General features: G+C 69.4%; 1 protein-coding gene across 1 annotated transcript; it reads left to right on the top strand.

Moving 5' to 3' along the window:
* The first annotated feature begins 33 nt into the window (after nucleotides 1-33).
* Nucleotides 34-11542, top strand: LOC118261515 (low-density lipoprotein receptor-like). Its single transcript, XM_035572372.2, is given in 19 exon segments — nucleotides 34-257; nucleotides 2777-2899; nucleotides 3975-4097; nucleotides 4200-4571; nucleotides 4665-4790; nucleotides 4898-4998; nucleotides 5000-5021; nucleotides 5111-5233; nucleotides 5325-5450; nucleotides 6107-6278; nucleotides 6835-7062; nucleotides 7935-8053; nucleotides 8450-8589; nucleotides 8682-8823; nucleotides 9157-9300; nucleotides 9436-9582; nucleotides 10091-10165; nucleotides 10602-10759; nucleotides 11155-11542. Coding segments are annotated over 19 exon segments (2529 nt in total). The 5' UTR covers nucleotides 34-205; the 3' UTR covers nucleotides 11191-11542.
* The last annotated feature ends 1585 nt before the right edge of the window (nucleotides 11543-13127 follow it).

The following is a 13127-nucleotide window of genomic DNA, read 5'->3' as shown; positions in this document are numbered from 1 at the left end:
CTCCTCGCATGATGTGGAGCAGTTTTGAAAATCACCCCATGCTCAAACCCCTCCCCTGCGCCGGGGCGAGCGAAGGGCGGCAGCGCACGGCTCCGGCCGGCATCGTCGGTGTCACCGTCACCAGCGTCGGTGTCGTCGGCGTCGTCCGGGGGCTCCCGTCGTGCCTGGTGCCTCGCGGCGAGGCCGCAGCGTGCCGGGCGGCAGCATGGCATGTGCGTGGGCGCTGCTCGGTGGCGCGCTGCTGGTGGTGCTCGCAGGTAAGGGGCTTCGCCGGGCGGGGACCGAGGTGCCGGGGCGCGGTGGTGGCCGGTGGCGGTGGTGCCAGGGCACGGTGGTAGCCGGTGCCCGTGGTGCCGGGACGTGGTGGTGCCCGGTGGTGGTGGTGGTCCCGGGGCACAGTGGCGGTGGTGCTGGGGTGCGGTGGTAGCTGGTGCCGGGGCACGGTGGTGGCGGTGGCCGGTGCCGGTGGTGCCAGGGCGCGGTGGTAGCCAGTGCCGGTGGTGCCGGGACATGGCGGTACCCAGTGCCGGGGCGCGGTGGTGCCCGGTGCCGGCGGTGCCAGGGGACGATGGTGCTCGGTGGTGATGGTGGTGCCGGGATGCGGTGGTGCCCGGTGCCGGCTCCACCAGTGGTGGGAGACGAGGGGAGGCTTTGCGGGGGGTTAAGGGGGGGCTTGGGTGAGGCTGGCGTGGGGCTGGGGGGGGTCCTCGGGGGGACCTGGGGAGCGCTGAGGGGGTGCTGAGGGGCTCCCCGGGGTGCTGGGGGGGTCCTGGGGGTGCTGGGGGGAGTCCCGGGATGCTGAGGGGGGTCCCTGGGGGTCCTGAGGGGGGGTCTCAAGGTGATGGGGGGGGTCCCGGGGTGCTGGGGAGGAACCTGGGGGTGCTTAGGAGGGTCCCAAGGTGCTGGGGGGGTCCTGGGGGTGCTGGGGGGAGTCCCGGGGTTTTGGGGAGGGGTCCCCGGGGCACTGAGGGGCTCCCCGGGGGGCTCGGGGGGGTCCCTCCCCCCCCCCGAGTTCTCGGGGGGCTTTGGGCACCGGGGCCGGGGGGGGACCGCAGGAGGGCGGTGGGGGGGGGGGGGGTCCCCGCCGCCGCCCTCATGGCCGCCGCCATGACTGAGGGCAGGGGGCGCGGTGGGCGTGGCGAGGGCGGCTCTGCCCCGCCCCTCTCCCCGCCCCGGCCCAATCCCCTTGCGCGGCACCGCCCCCCGAGGCGTGTCCCGCACTTCCTATTGGCCCGGGGGCCAACTGGCCACCGCGGCGGCGGCCAATGGCAGCGCGGCGGGGCGAGGGCTGGGGGCGGCCGCGGGGACCCCCGAAGGGGCGGGGGGGGGGGTCCAAAGGGGTTGAAAAGGGCCTAAAAAGGGCCTAAAAAGGGCTCAAAGGGAACTAAAAGGGTCTCAAGGGGCGGCCTCGTGCCCCAGCAGTCCCCAAGCAAAGTCCAAAGTCCCCCAAACCGTCTCCCAAGTCACACTTGTGTCTCAAATCATGGAGTTTAGCCCCAAAATGGCCCCGGGGATCCCAAAATGAGGCTGGGGGGGGGCCAAAGTGGGACTGGGGAGGTCCCAAAATGCGTCTGGGGGTCCCAAAATGGGCCTGGGAGTCTCAAAATGGGTCGGGGGGGGTCCCAAAATGGGTCCGGGGGGTCTCAAATGGGGCTGGGGGGTCACAAAATGGGGCTGGGTGTTCCCAAAACGGCCCTGGGGGTTCCAAGATGGGTCTGGGGGGTCCCAAAATGGGGCTGGGGGTCCCAAAATGGCCCTGGGGGTTCCAAGATGGGGTTGGGGGGTCCCAAAATGGAGCTGGGGGTCCCAAAATGGTGCTGGGGGTCCCAAAATGGCCCTGGGGGTTCCAAGATGGGTCTGGGGGGTCCCAAAATGGGGCTGGGGGTCTCAAAATGGGGCTGGGGGTCCCAAAATGGCCCTGGGGGTTCCAAGATGGGGCTGGGGGGTCCCAAAATGGTGCTGGGGGTCTCAAAATGGTGCTGGGGGTCCCAAAATGGCCCTGGGGGTTCCAAGATGGGTCTGGGGGGTCTCAAAATGGTGCTGGGGGTCCCAAAATGGCCCTGGGGGTTCCAAGATGGGTCTCGGGGGTCCCAAAATGGAGCTGGGGGTCTCAAAATGGCCCTGGGGGTTCCAAGATGGGGCTGGGGGGTCCCAAAATGGAGCTGGGGGTCTCAAAATGGTGCTGGGGGTCCCAAAATGGCCCTGGGGGTTCCAAGATGGGTCTGGGGGGTCTCAAAATGGTGCTGGGGGTCCCAAAATGGCCCTGGGGGTTCCAAGATGGGGCTGGGGGGTCCCAAAATGGAGCTGGGGGTCTCAAAATGGTGCTGGGGGTCCCAAAATGGCCCTGGGGGTTCCAAGATGGGTCTGGGGGGTCTCAAAATGGTGCTGGGGGTCCCAAAATGGCCCTGGGGGTTCCAAGATGGGTCTGGGGCGTCCCAAAATGGAGCTGGGGGTCTCAAAATGGTTCCTAGGGGGTTCCAAGATGGGTCTGGGGGGTCCCAAAATGGAGCTGGGGGTCTCAAAATGGTGCTGGGGGTCCCAAAATGGCCCTGGGGATTCCAAGATGGGTCTGGGGGGTCCCAAAATGGGGCTGGGGGTCTCAAAATGGTGCTGGGGGTCCCAAAATGGCCCTGGGGGTTCCAAGATGGGTCTGAGGGGTTCCAAAATGGAGCTGGGGGTCCCAAAATGGTGCTGGGGGTCTCAAAATGGTGCTGGGGGCCCCAAAATGGGACTGGGGGCCGGTGCCGGTTCCGCCGCTCAGCACCCGGTGCCGCAGGTGCCGAGCCGTGCGGCCACGGCCAGTTCCGGTGCGGGGACGGCGCCTGCATCTCCGCCAAGTGGGTGTGCGACGGCAGCGCCGAGTGCCGGGACGGCTCCGACGAGACGCCCGCGACCTGCCGTGAGTGCCGCGACCGCCGCGTGCCGCGCGGTGCCGTGCCATGCAGCAGCGCTGTGCCATACACCCTACGGTGCTGCTGTGCCGCGCGGTGCTGTGCTGTGCAGTTCCATGCCCTACGGTGCTGTGCCGTGCCGTGCCATGCTGTGCTGTGCCACGTTGTGCCATACCATGCCATGCTGTGCCATACTGTGCTGTGCCGTGCCGTGCCATACTCTGCCATGCTGTGCCATACCGTGCCGTGCTGTGCCGTGCCATACTGTGCTGTGCCGTGTTGTGCCATACCATGCCATGCTCTGCCATGCTGTGCCATACTGCGCTGTGCCGTGCTGTGCCATACCATGCCATGCCGTGCCATGCCATACCACGCATACCGTGCCGTGCTGTCATTCCTCTCCTCTCCTCTCCTCTCCTCTCCTCTCCTCTCCTCTCCTCTCCTCTCCTCTCCTCTCCTCTCCTCTCCTCTCCTCTCCTCTCCTCTCCTCTCCTCTCCTCTCCTCTCCTCTCCTCTCCTTCTTTCTCTTTTTTCCTCCTCCTCTTCTTCTTTCTCTTCTCTCTTCTCTTCTCTTCTCTCTTCTCTCTTCTCTCTTCTCTCTTCTCTCTTCTCTCTTCTCTCTTCTCTCTTCTCTCTTCTCTCTTCTTTCTTTCCAACTTTTGTAGTTCTTTCTCCTCTTCATTCTCCTCTCTTTTTCTCCTCCTCCTCTTTCTCTTCTCTCTCTTCTTCTCTTTCTCCTTCTCCTTTTCTCTTTTTTCTTCTCATGTCCCAGTTCTCCTTCTGTCTCCTTCTTCTCTCTTTTTTTCTCTTTCTCTTCTTCTCTCTCTTCTCCTGTCCCGTTTTCCCTCTCTCTCTTCTCCCTCCTGCTTCTCTCCTCTAGCTTTTTCTCCTCTTTCTCCTCTTCCCCTTTCTCTCCTCCTCCTCCTCCCCACGCCGTGCAGCACCACGCTGCGTTGTGCCGTGCTGGGCTCCCCTCAGCTCCCCTCTCCCTGCACCATCCCTCGCCGCCCGGTTCCCCCACGACCCCACGCGGTGCCCCCCGCCCGGTGCCCCCCTCCCGGTGCCAGCCCCCGTCTCCCCCAGGCTCCCTGCCCTGCGCCCCGTCCGAGTTCAGCTGCGGCGGCCGCCTGAGCCGCTGCGTCCCCGCGTCCTGGCGCTGCAACGGGCACGAGGACTGCGAGAACGGCTCCGACGAGCGGGACTGCCGTGAGTGCCGGGCTGGGGGGGGGGGGATTTGGGGGCGGGGGGAGGGAGGCTCGGGGACCCCTCGCACCCCCCCCGGTGCCAACTCTGGGGTCCCCTCGGCAGCCCCCCGGTCCTGCGCCCCCGACCAGCTGCGCTGCGGCGACGGGGGCTGCGTGGCGCTCGCCTTCGCCTGCGACGGGGAGCGGGACTGCGAGGACGGGGCGGACGAGGCCGGGTGCCCCCCGGCCGCCACCTGCGACCCCCACGACTTCGCCTGCAACGACTCGAGCTGCGTGGCCGCCTTATGGCGCTGCGACGGCGACGCCGACTGCCCCGACGGCTCCGACGAGTGGCCCTCGGTGTGCGGCCCCCAGCCCCCCGCCGCCACCTGCCCCCCGCTGCAGGTGCCCTGCGGCAGCGGCGAGTGCATCCACCGGCGCTGGCGCTGCGACGGCAGCCCCGACTGTCGCGACGGCTCCGACGAGGACGGCTGCGGTAGGCTGCGCCCCACGGGGGTCCCGGGATGGGTCTGGGGGGGGGCTCGCCGAGCGCCCCTGACCCCCAATACACCCCTCCCCCCCCCCACAGCCCCCGCTGCCACGTGCCGTCCCGACCAGTTCCAGTGCGGCGACGGGCGCTGCGTGCCGGGCACGAGGCAGTGCGACGGCGAGCACGACTGCGCCGACGGCTCCGACGAGGACGGCTGCCACAACGGTGCGTGGCGGCCATGGGGGGGGGGGGGGGGGGTCATGGAGTTGGGGGGGGGGACACATGCATGTGGCGGGCGCTGACGGCCTCGTGTGTCCCACCCCCCCCCCCAGTGACCGCCTGCGATGGCCCCCACCAGTTCAAGTGCCGCTCGGGCGAGTGCATCCCCCTGCAGCGCGTCTGCGACCAGCACCGCGACTGCCGGGACTGGTCAGGATGAACCCATCAAGGAGTGCGGTGCGGACGGGACACCCCCCCCCAGACCCCCACCCCCCTCACCCCCACCGGGGGTTATTTATTTATCGCTTGATTTCCTCCGTTTCCAGGCGTCAACGAGTGCCTGGACGGCGGCGGGGGCTGCTCCCACGTCTGCAGGGACCTGCGGGTGGGCTACGAGTGCCTCTGCCCCGACGGCTTCCGCCTGGGCCCCGACGGGAAGCGCTGCGAAGGTGGGCGCCCCCTCCCCGCCCCGAGCCCCCCCCCGAGCCCCCCCGACCCCAAACCCACCCCCCTGACCCCCACCCCCCGGTCTCCCCGCAGACATCGACGAGTGCCAGGACCCGCAGACGTGCGGGCAGCGCTGCCGCAACCTGCCGGGCAGCTACAAGTGCGAGTGCGAGCAGGGCTACCGCATGGAGCCCACCGGGAACGCCTGCCGCGCCGTGGGTGGGTGCCCGCCTCCCCCCCCCCCCCCCCCCGCGCCCCCGATCTCCCCCTTTGCACCCTGCTTTCCCCCTCCCCCATTTCCCCCCCGTTTATCCCCGTTTCCCCCAATTTATCCCCCCATTTCCTGCCAAATCCCCCCCATTTCCCACAATTTATCCCCATTTCCCCCATATTCCCCCCCCATTTCCCCCCAGTTTATCCCCATTTCCCCCCATTTCCCCCAGCTTATCCCCATTTCCCCCCAGTTTATCCCCATTTCCCCCCATTTCCCCCAATTTATCCCCATTTCCCCCCATTTCCCCCCAAATCCCCCCATTTCCCCCCCAATTTATCCCCACTTCCCCCCAAATCTCCCCATTTCCCCCAATTTCCCACCATATCCCCTCAGTTTATCCCCATTTCCCCCAATTTATCTCCCCATTTCCCCCCAAATCCCCCCATTTATCCCCATTTCCCCCCATTTCCCTCCAAATCCCCTCCCATTCCCCCCAGTTTATACCCATTTGCCCCCATTTCCCCCAATTTATCCCCCCATTTCCCCCCAAATCCCCCCCATTTCCCCCCAAATCCCCCCATTTCCCCCCAAATCCCCCCCATTCCCCACCCCCCCGGGGACTCATGCTGGGGTCCCCCCGCTGAGCCCCCGGTGCCCGCAGCCCCCGCGGCCGCGCTGCTCTTCACCACGCGCCACGAGGTGCGGCGCCTGGCCCTGGACCGCAGCAACTACACGCAGCTGCTGGGGCGCCTCAAGCACGCCGTGGCGCTGGACGTGGACGTCGCCACCGACACCATCTACTGGTCCGACCTCTCCCAGCGCAAGATCTACCGGTGAGGGGCACCCCGAAACCCCCCGGGACCCCCTAAAACCTCCCCGGGGCCTCGAAAGCCCAGCCGCGACCCGAAAACCCTGCCGGGACCCCAAAAATCCCCCCAGAGAACCCCGAAAACCTCACCGGGACCCCTAAAATCCCCCCAGGACCCCCAAAACCCCACCAGGACCTCCAAAGCCCCTCCAGGACCCCAAAAAACCTCACCAGGACCCCAAAATCCTGCCAGGACCTCATAAACCTCACTGGGACCCCCCCCCCCCCGCAGGACCCCGAAAAACCCCGCCAGGGCCCCCAAAATTCCCCAGGACACCCCCCCGCCCAGACCCTAAAAACCACGTTGGGGACCACAAAAACCCCATGGGCCCCCAAAAGCCTGCCAGGACCCCCCAAACCTCACTGGGACCCGAACCCTCCCCCCCCAGGATCCCAAACCCCTGCTGGGCCCCCAAAACCCTGCCAGGACCCCATACCTCCCTGGAGACCCCCACCCCCTGGGGACCCCAAAACCCCTCAAAACCGCCCCGAATCCCTCCCAAACCCACCCCGTCCCGCAGGGCCCCGGCAGCCGGGCTGGCCGACGGCAGCGCCCCCGCCACCGTGATCGGGGCCGGGCTGCGGGCGCCCGACGGGCTGGCGCTGGACTGGGTGCACCGCAACCTCTACTGGACCGACTCGCAGCTGGGCGCCGTGGCCGTGGCCGACAGCAGCGGCGCGCGCCGCAGGACCCTGGTGCGGGAGCCGGGCGCCAAGCCCCGCGCCATCGCGGTGGACCCGCTGCACGGGTACGGGTACGGGGACGGGGGGATATGGGGATGTGGGGACGTGGGGACAGGGGGATGTGGGGACAGGGGGATGTGGGGACGGGGGGATGTGGGGACGGGGGGATGTGGGGACGGGGGGGTGTGGGGACGGGGGGATATGGGGATGTGGGGACGTGGGGACAGGGGGATGTGGGGACAGGGGGATGTGGGGACGGGGGGGTATGGGGACGGGGGGGTATGGGGACGGGGGGATATGGGGATGTGGGGACGTGGGGACAGGGGGATGTGGGGACGGGGGGGTATGGGGATGGGGGGGTATGGGGACGTGGGGATATGGGGATGTGGGGACGTGGGGACAGGGGGATGTAGGGACAGGGAGATGTGGGGACAGGGGGATATGGGGACGGGGGGGTATGGGGATGTGGGGCTATGGGGACAGGGGGATATGGGGATGTGGGGATATGGGGCTATGGGGATGTGGGGATATGGGGATATGGTGGTATGGGGGTATGGGGACAGGGGGATATGGGGACAGGGGGGTATGGGGGGTATGGGGGTGTGGGGATATGGGGGTATGGGGACATGGGGATGTGGGGGTGTGGGGGTATGGGGGTGTGGGGATATAGGGACAGGGGGATGTGGGGATATGGGGACAGGGGGATATGGAGATATGGGGATATGGGGACGTGGGAACACGGGAATATGGGGACATGGGGATCTGGGGGGGACACGGGGACATTGGGGGATGTGGGGGGACATGGGGGGACATTGGGACATAGATCACAGAATCGTTTAGGTTGGAAGAGACCTCTGGGGACATGGGGGACACCAGGGGACGTGGGGATGCTGGCCCCCGTGGGGCAGGCAGTGACTGGGACTGGCTCCGTCCCCAGTTTCATGTACTGGACCGACTGGGGCAGCACGGCCAAGATCGCCAAGAGCGGCCTCAACGGCGCCGACCACTACGCGCTGGTGACGGAGGGCATCGAGTGGCCCAACGGGATCGCGCTGGGTGAGCGGCGCTGCGCCCCCGGCCCCGGCCCTGTCCCCAGGGCTCCATCCACGCCCCGCTCTCTGCCCCTCTCTGTGTCCCTCTCCTTGTCCCATGCGGGTCCCTGTCCCCATCTCCGTCCCCATCTGGGTCCCAGTCCCTGTCCCCATCCATGTCCCCGTCCATGTCCCCATATGCATCCTGGTCCCCTACTGGTCCCAGCGCCAGTCCCAGTCCCTCGCCCATCCCCATTCTGGTCCCTGTCCCCACCCATCCCCATCCCCACGTGTCCCCATCCCCACGTTTCCCCGTCCCTGTCCCCATCCATCCCCATCCCTGCATGTCCCCATCCCCGTCCCCACGTCTCCCCAACCCCGCGGGTCCCCTCCGCGGTGCCGCGGCTGACGCCGGCCGCAGACCTCCCCTCGCAGCGCCTCTACTGGGTGGACTCGCGGCTCCACGCGCTCTCCAGCGTCGACGTGGACGGGGGCCAGCGCCGCACGGTGCTGGTGGACCCCCAGGCGCTCGCCCACCCCTTCGCCGTCACCGTCTTCGAGGTGAGCCCGGCGCCGCGGTGGCCGCGTCCCGCCCCCCCCGCCCCCTGCGCCCCCCCCGCCCCCCAGTGCGTGCCAACGCCGTGCGCCCGCAGGACGCGGTGTTCTGGACCGACGTCCTCAACGAGGCCATCTTCAGCGCCAACCGCCTGACGGGCGCCGACGTGCGCCGCGTGGCCGAGGGGCTCTTCTCGCCCGAGGACCTGGTCCTGCAGCATGCCCTCAAGCAGCCCCCAGGTACCCGCGACCCCCCTGTCCCCCCCGTCCCCTGTCCCCCCGGCCTTCCGTCCCCCTGTCCGGCTGCCCTTGTCCCCTCCGTACCCCGTCCCTCTGTCCCTGTGTCCTTCCATCACTCTGTCCCCGTGTCCCTCCTGTCCCTGTCCCCATCCCGTCCTTGTCCTCGTCCCTGTCCCTGTTCCTGTCCCTGTCCCCATCCCCATCCCACCCCATCCCTGTCCCCATCCCCTCCCTGTCCCCTTCCCCTCCTGTCCCTGTCCCCATCCTGTCCTTGTCCTCGTCCCTGTCCCTGTCCCTGTCCCCATCCCCTCCCATCTCACCTCTGCCCCCCAGGTGAGAACTGGTGCGCGCGGGACAACGGGGGCTGCGGGTACCTCTGCCTGCCCGCGCCCCACATCAGCCCCCACAGCCCCCGCTACACCTGCGCCTGCGCCGACGGCCAGAGCCTGGCGCCCGATGGCCGCAGCTGCCTGACAGGTAGCCCGGGACCCCCCCGGGACCCCCCTGGGACCCCCCCGGAACCCCCCCGGAACCCTCCTGGGACCCCCCCGGGACCCCACACTGTGCCCAGTGCCCCCCGGTCCCGCTCACCCTCTTCTTCCCCCCCCCCAGACCCTTCAGCCCCGGCCCCGACAGCTGCAGCCCCCGGCCCCACCACGGCCCCGCCGCGGCCCCCAGTGCTCAGCGGGGCCCCCCCAGGCCCCAGCACCGCCGGGAACGGCACCGCCAGGAACGGTACCACTGGGAACGGCACCACAGGTACCAGCCCCACACATCCCAGCCCCACACATCCCAGCCCCATATATCCCAGCCCCACACATCCCAGCCCCACATCCCAGCCCCACATCCCAGCCCCCCATATCCCAGCCCCACATCCCTGCCCCACACATCCCTGCCCCACACATCCCAGCCCCACACATCCCAGCCCCACATCCCAGCCCCCCATCCCAGCCCCCCATATCCCAGCCCCACATCCCTGCCCCACACATCCCTGCCCCACACATCCCAGCCCCACATCCCAGCCCCCCATCCCAGCCCCCCATATCCCAGCCCCACATCCCTGCCCCACACATCCCTGCCCCACACATCCCAGCCCCACATCTCTGCCCCACACATCCCAGCCCCACATCTCTGCCCCACACATCCCAGCCCCACATCCCTGCCCCACACATCCCAGCCCCACACATCCCAGCCCCACACATCCCAGCCCCACATCTCTGCCCCACACATCCCTGCCCCCCTGACGGCCGCCCCTCCCCTTTGCCAGCTCTCAGCGGTGACACCGTGGGGAGCGTGGGGCCAAGGACGGGACCCACGGCGCTGGCGGTCGTCCTGCCCCTGGGTAGGTTTGGGGGGGGCACAGCGTGGGGGGGGGGGTGTCCTGGGATGGGGGTCCTGGGGTGTGGGGGTCTCAGCATGGGGGGGGGTCCTGGCATGGGGGGATTTGGGATGGGGAGGCCTTTCCCATCCCAAAATGGGCTGGGGGGCCCAGAACTGAGGGGGGGGGGGCAGGACTTGGGGGGACCCAGCACTGGGGGGTCCCACAACTGGGTTGGGAGAGTCCCAGAACTGGGGGGGGGCCAGCACTGGGGGGGGGGGTCCCAGCATTGTCTGGGGGGGTCCCAGCATTGTGAGGGTGCCCCAGCATTGGCCGGGGGGGTCCCAACCGGGGGGTTCCTGGAATTGGGGCTTCTTTGGTGGGGGTCCTGGCGTTGCAGCGGGTTCCTGGCAGGGGGGGCCAGCCCTGATGCCCCCCCCCCCCCCCCCAACCCCCCCAGTGCTCCTCATCCTCGCGGCCTTCGGCGCCCGCCTGCTGTGGAGGACGTGGCGGCTGCGCAGCACCAACAGCATCAACTTCGACAACCCGGTGTACCAGAAGACCACCGAGGACGAGGAGCCCCCCGGGCGCGGGCAGGGCGGCTACAGCTACCCCGCGGTGAGCCGGGGGGCTGGGGCGTTTTGGGGGGGGGGGTGCTGGGGCATGGCGGGGGGGCTGGGGTATGGGGAGGGGGTCTCAGGGATGGGGAGAGGGTCTGGGGGCATGGGGAGGGGGTCTGGGGTATGGGGGGGGTCTGGGGGCAGGGGGAGGGGGTCTCGGGGATGGGAAGGGGGGGGTCTGGGGCATCGGGGGGGGGGTTGGGGCATGGGGAGGGGGTCTTGGGGATGGGGAGGGGGTCTGGGGGCAGGGGGAGGGGGTCTCGGGGATGGGAAGGGGGGGGTCTGGGGCATCGAGGGGGGGTTGGGGCATGGGGAGGGGGTCTGGGGTACAGGGAGGGGGTCTCGGGCACGGGACTTGCCTCCCCCCCCCCCCCGCTGACGCCCCCCCCGCAGCGCCAGGCCGTCAGCCTGGAGGACGACGCGGCCTGAGGGCGCTGGGGAACGGCCGGATCCTGCCCACGGCGAGGTCGGCGGCGTGGGGAGGGGGCCCCGCGGCCCCCCCAAGCCCCCAGCACCCCCCGACACCGGGGTGGCGGCGAGCGGAGACCCAGCACGGCCCGGCCCAGCCCGGCCCAGCACGGCCCAGTACGGCCCAGTACGGCCCAGTACGGCCCAGCGCATCCCGGCACGGCCGCCTCGCTCACGTGCCCCCTGGGAACCGGAGCCCGGCGCCGGCGCCCCCGCGCCCACACTGGTTTTGTGCCTAAACTGTGAGAAATCCACCCAAAACGTGGCCTTCCTCCGTGGGGGGGCCCTGCCCCACGGGGACCCCCCCCAGCTCGGGGCCGGGACCCCCCCGGCCCCCCCCCAGCGCCGTGTCTGGCACACGGCAATACACCCCCCTATTTATTTCTTACCTCGCCTCCCGCCTCGTCTTTCCCCCCCACACCCAGACCCCCCCGGACCCTCCCCAAATTAAGGGGGGGCAGCGCTGTTATGTGGGGGGGGCTTTATTGAGGGGGGGGGGGTGGGCGTGTGTGTGTGGGCGGGTCCTGTGCGTCGCGCACGCGTGTGCGGGGGCTGCAGGCGTGACACACGCGTGTGCACGGCATGTCGGACGTGTGTGTGTGGGGGGGTGTTCTGGGGGGGGGTGTTCTTGGGGGGGGGCCCTCACCCACGCTGGGGGGGTGCCGGGGGGGGCCCCTCCTCGGCCTCGTGGTACTCGCTGTCGGGGCTCTCCCCGTCCGAGCTCGACGAGCTCCAGCCTGGCCTGGGGGCAGGGACGGGGGGTGTCAGGTATGGGACCCCCCCGAGACCCCCCCCCGCCATTGCCCCACATCCCCCCCATCACCCCCCCATCACCCCATAGTCCCCCTATGGCCCCACAGCCCCCCCCATCGCCCCACACCCCCCCCCCATCACCCCACAACCCCCCCATCGCCCCCCATCCCCCCATAGCCCCCCCATCACCCCATAGTCCCCCCATCACCCCCCAAGCCGCCCCCCCCCCCCCCGAAATCCCCCCCAGTTGCCCCATAACCCCTCCCGGACCCCCCCCGGCCCCCCCCTACCTGCCGCCGCCCCCCCTGCGGGGCTCTCTGGAGCCTTCCTCCCCCTCCTCATCGCCCCCAGCCGCTGCCTCTGCAGTACAAGGGGGGGGGGGTGAGCGGTGCCAGGATCCCCCCCCATGTGTCCCCGTGCCCCCCCCCCCCGGTGTCCCCTCACTCACCTGCGGCCGGGGGGGTCCCGGGGGGGTTCCGCTGGGCCAGGCGCTGCCGAGCCTCCTGCAGCTCGCCCAGCGCCCGCCGCAGTTGCCCCTCCAGCACCGCCACGCGCCCCGCCAGCCCCCCCGGCCCCCCCAGGACCCCCGGCTCCGGCACCCCCACGGCCACGCTGCGGCGCCGCGGCCCCTCCGTGCCCACCCCCACCGAGCGCCGGCCGGGGCCGGGGGGACCGGTGGGGCTGGGGCCCGTACTGGTACCGGTAGCGGGGGCTGCGCTGGAGCTGGTGAGGCTGGGGCCTGTGCTGGTGGTGAAACTGGTGGTGCTGGTGGTGAAACTGGTGGTGCTGGTGCCCGTACTGGTGGCAGGACCGGTGCTCGTACCGAAACCGGTGGTGCTGGTGCTCGAACCGGTACCGGTGCTGGTGCCCATATTGGTACCGGTAATTATGCTGGAACTGGTGCTGCTGGTGCCAGTGCTGGTGCCCATCCCAGTACCGGTACTGGTGCCTGTGCGGGAACTGGTGATGCCGGTGCCCAAACTGGTGCTGCTGGTGCCCATAGCCATACTGGTATCGGTACTGGGGCCCGTTCTGGTAGCGGTACCGGTGCCCACGCTGAAACTGGTGATGCTGGTGGTGATGCTGGTGCCTGTGCCGGCACTGGTGCTGCCGGTGCCCATACCGGTACCGGTACCGGTGCCTGG

Source organism: Cygnus atratus, unplaced genomic scaffold, assembly GCF_013377495.2.
Source record: "Cygnus atratus isolate AKBS03 ecotype Queensland, Australia unplaced genomic scaffold, CAtr_DNAZoo_HiC_assembly HiC_scaffold_125, whole genome shotgun sequence".
NCBI classification, from domain to species: domain Eukaryota; kingdom Metazoa; phylum Chordata; class Aves; order Anseriformes; family Anatidae; genus Cygnus; species Cygnus atratus.
Note: the sequence above shows the minus strand (reverse complement) of the source record. Positions and strands in the feature narration are given on the sequence as shown.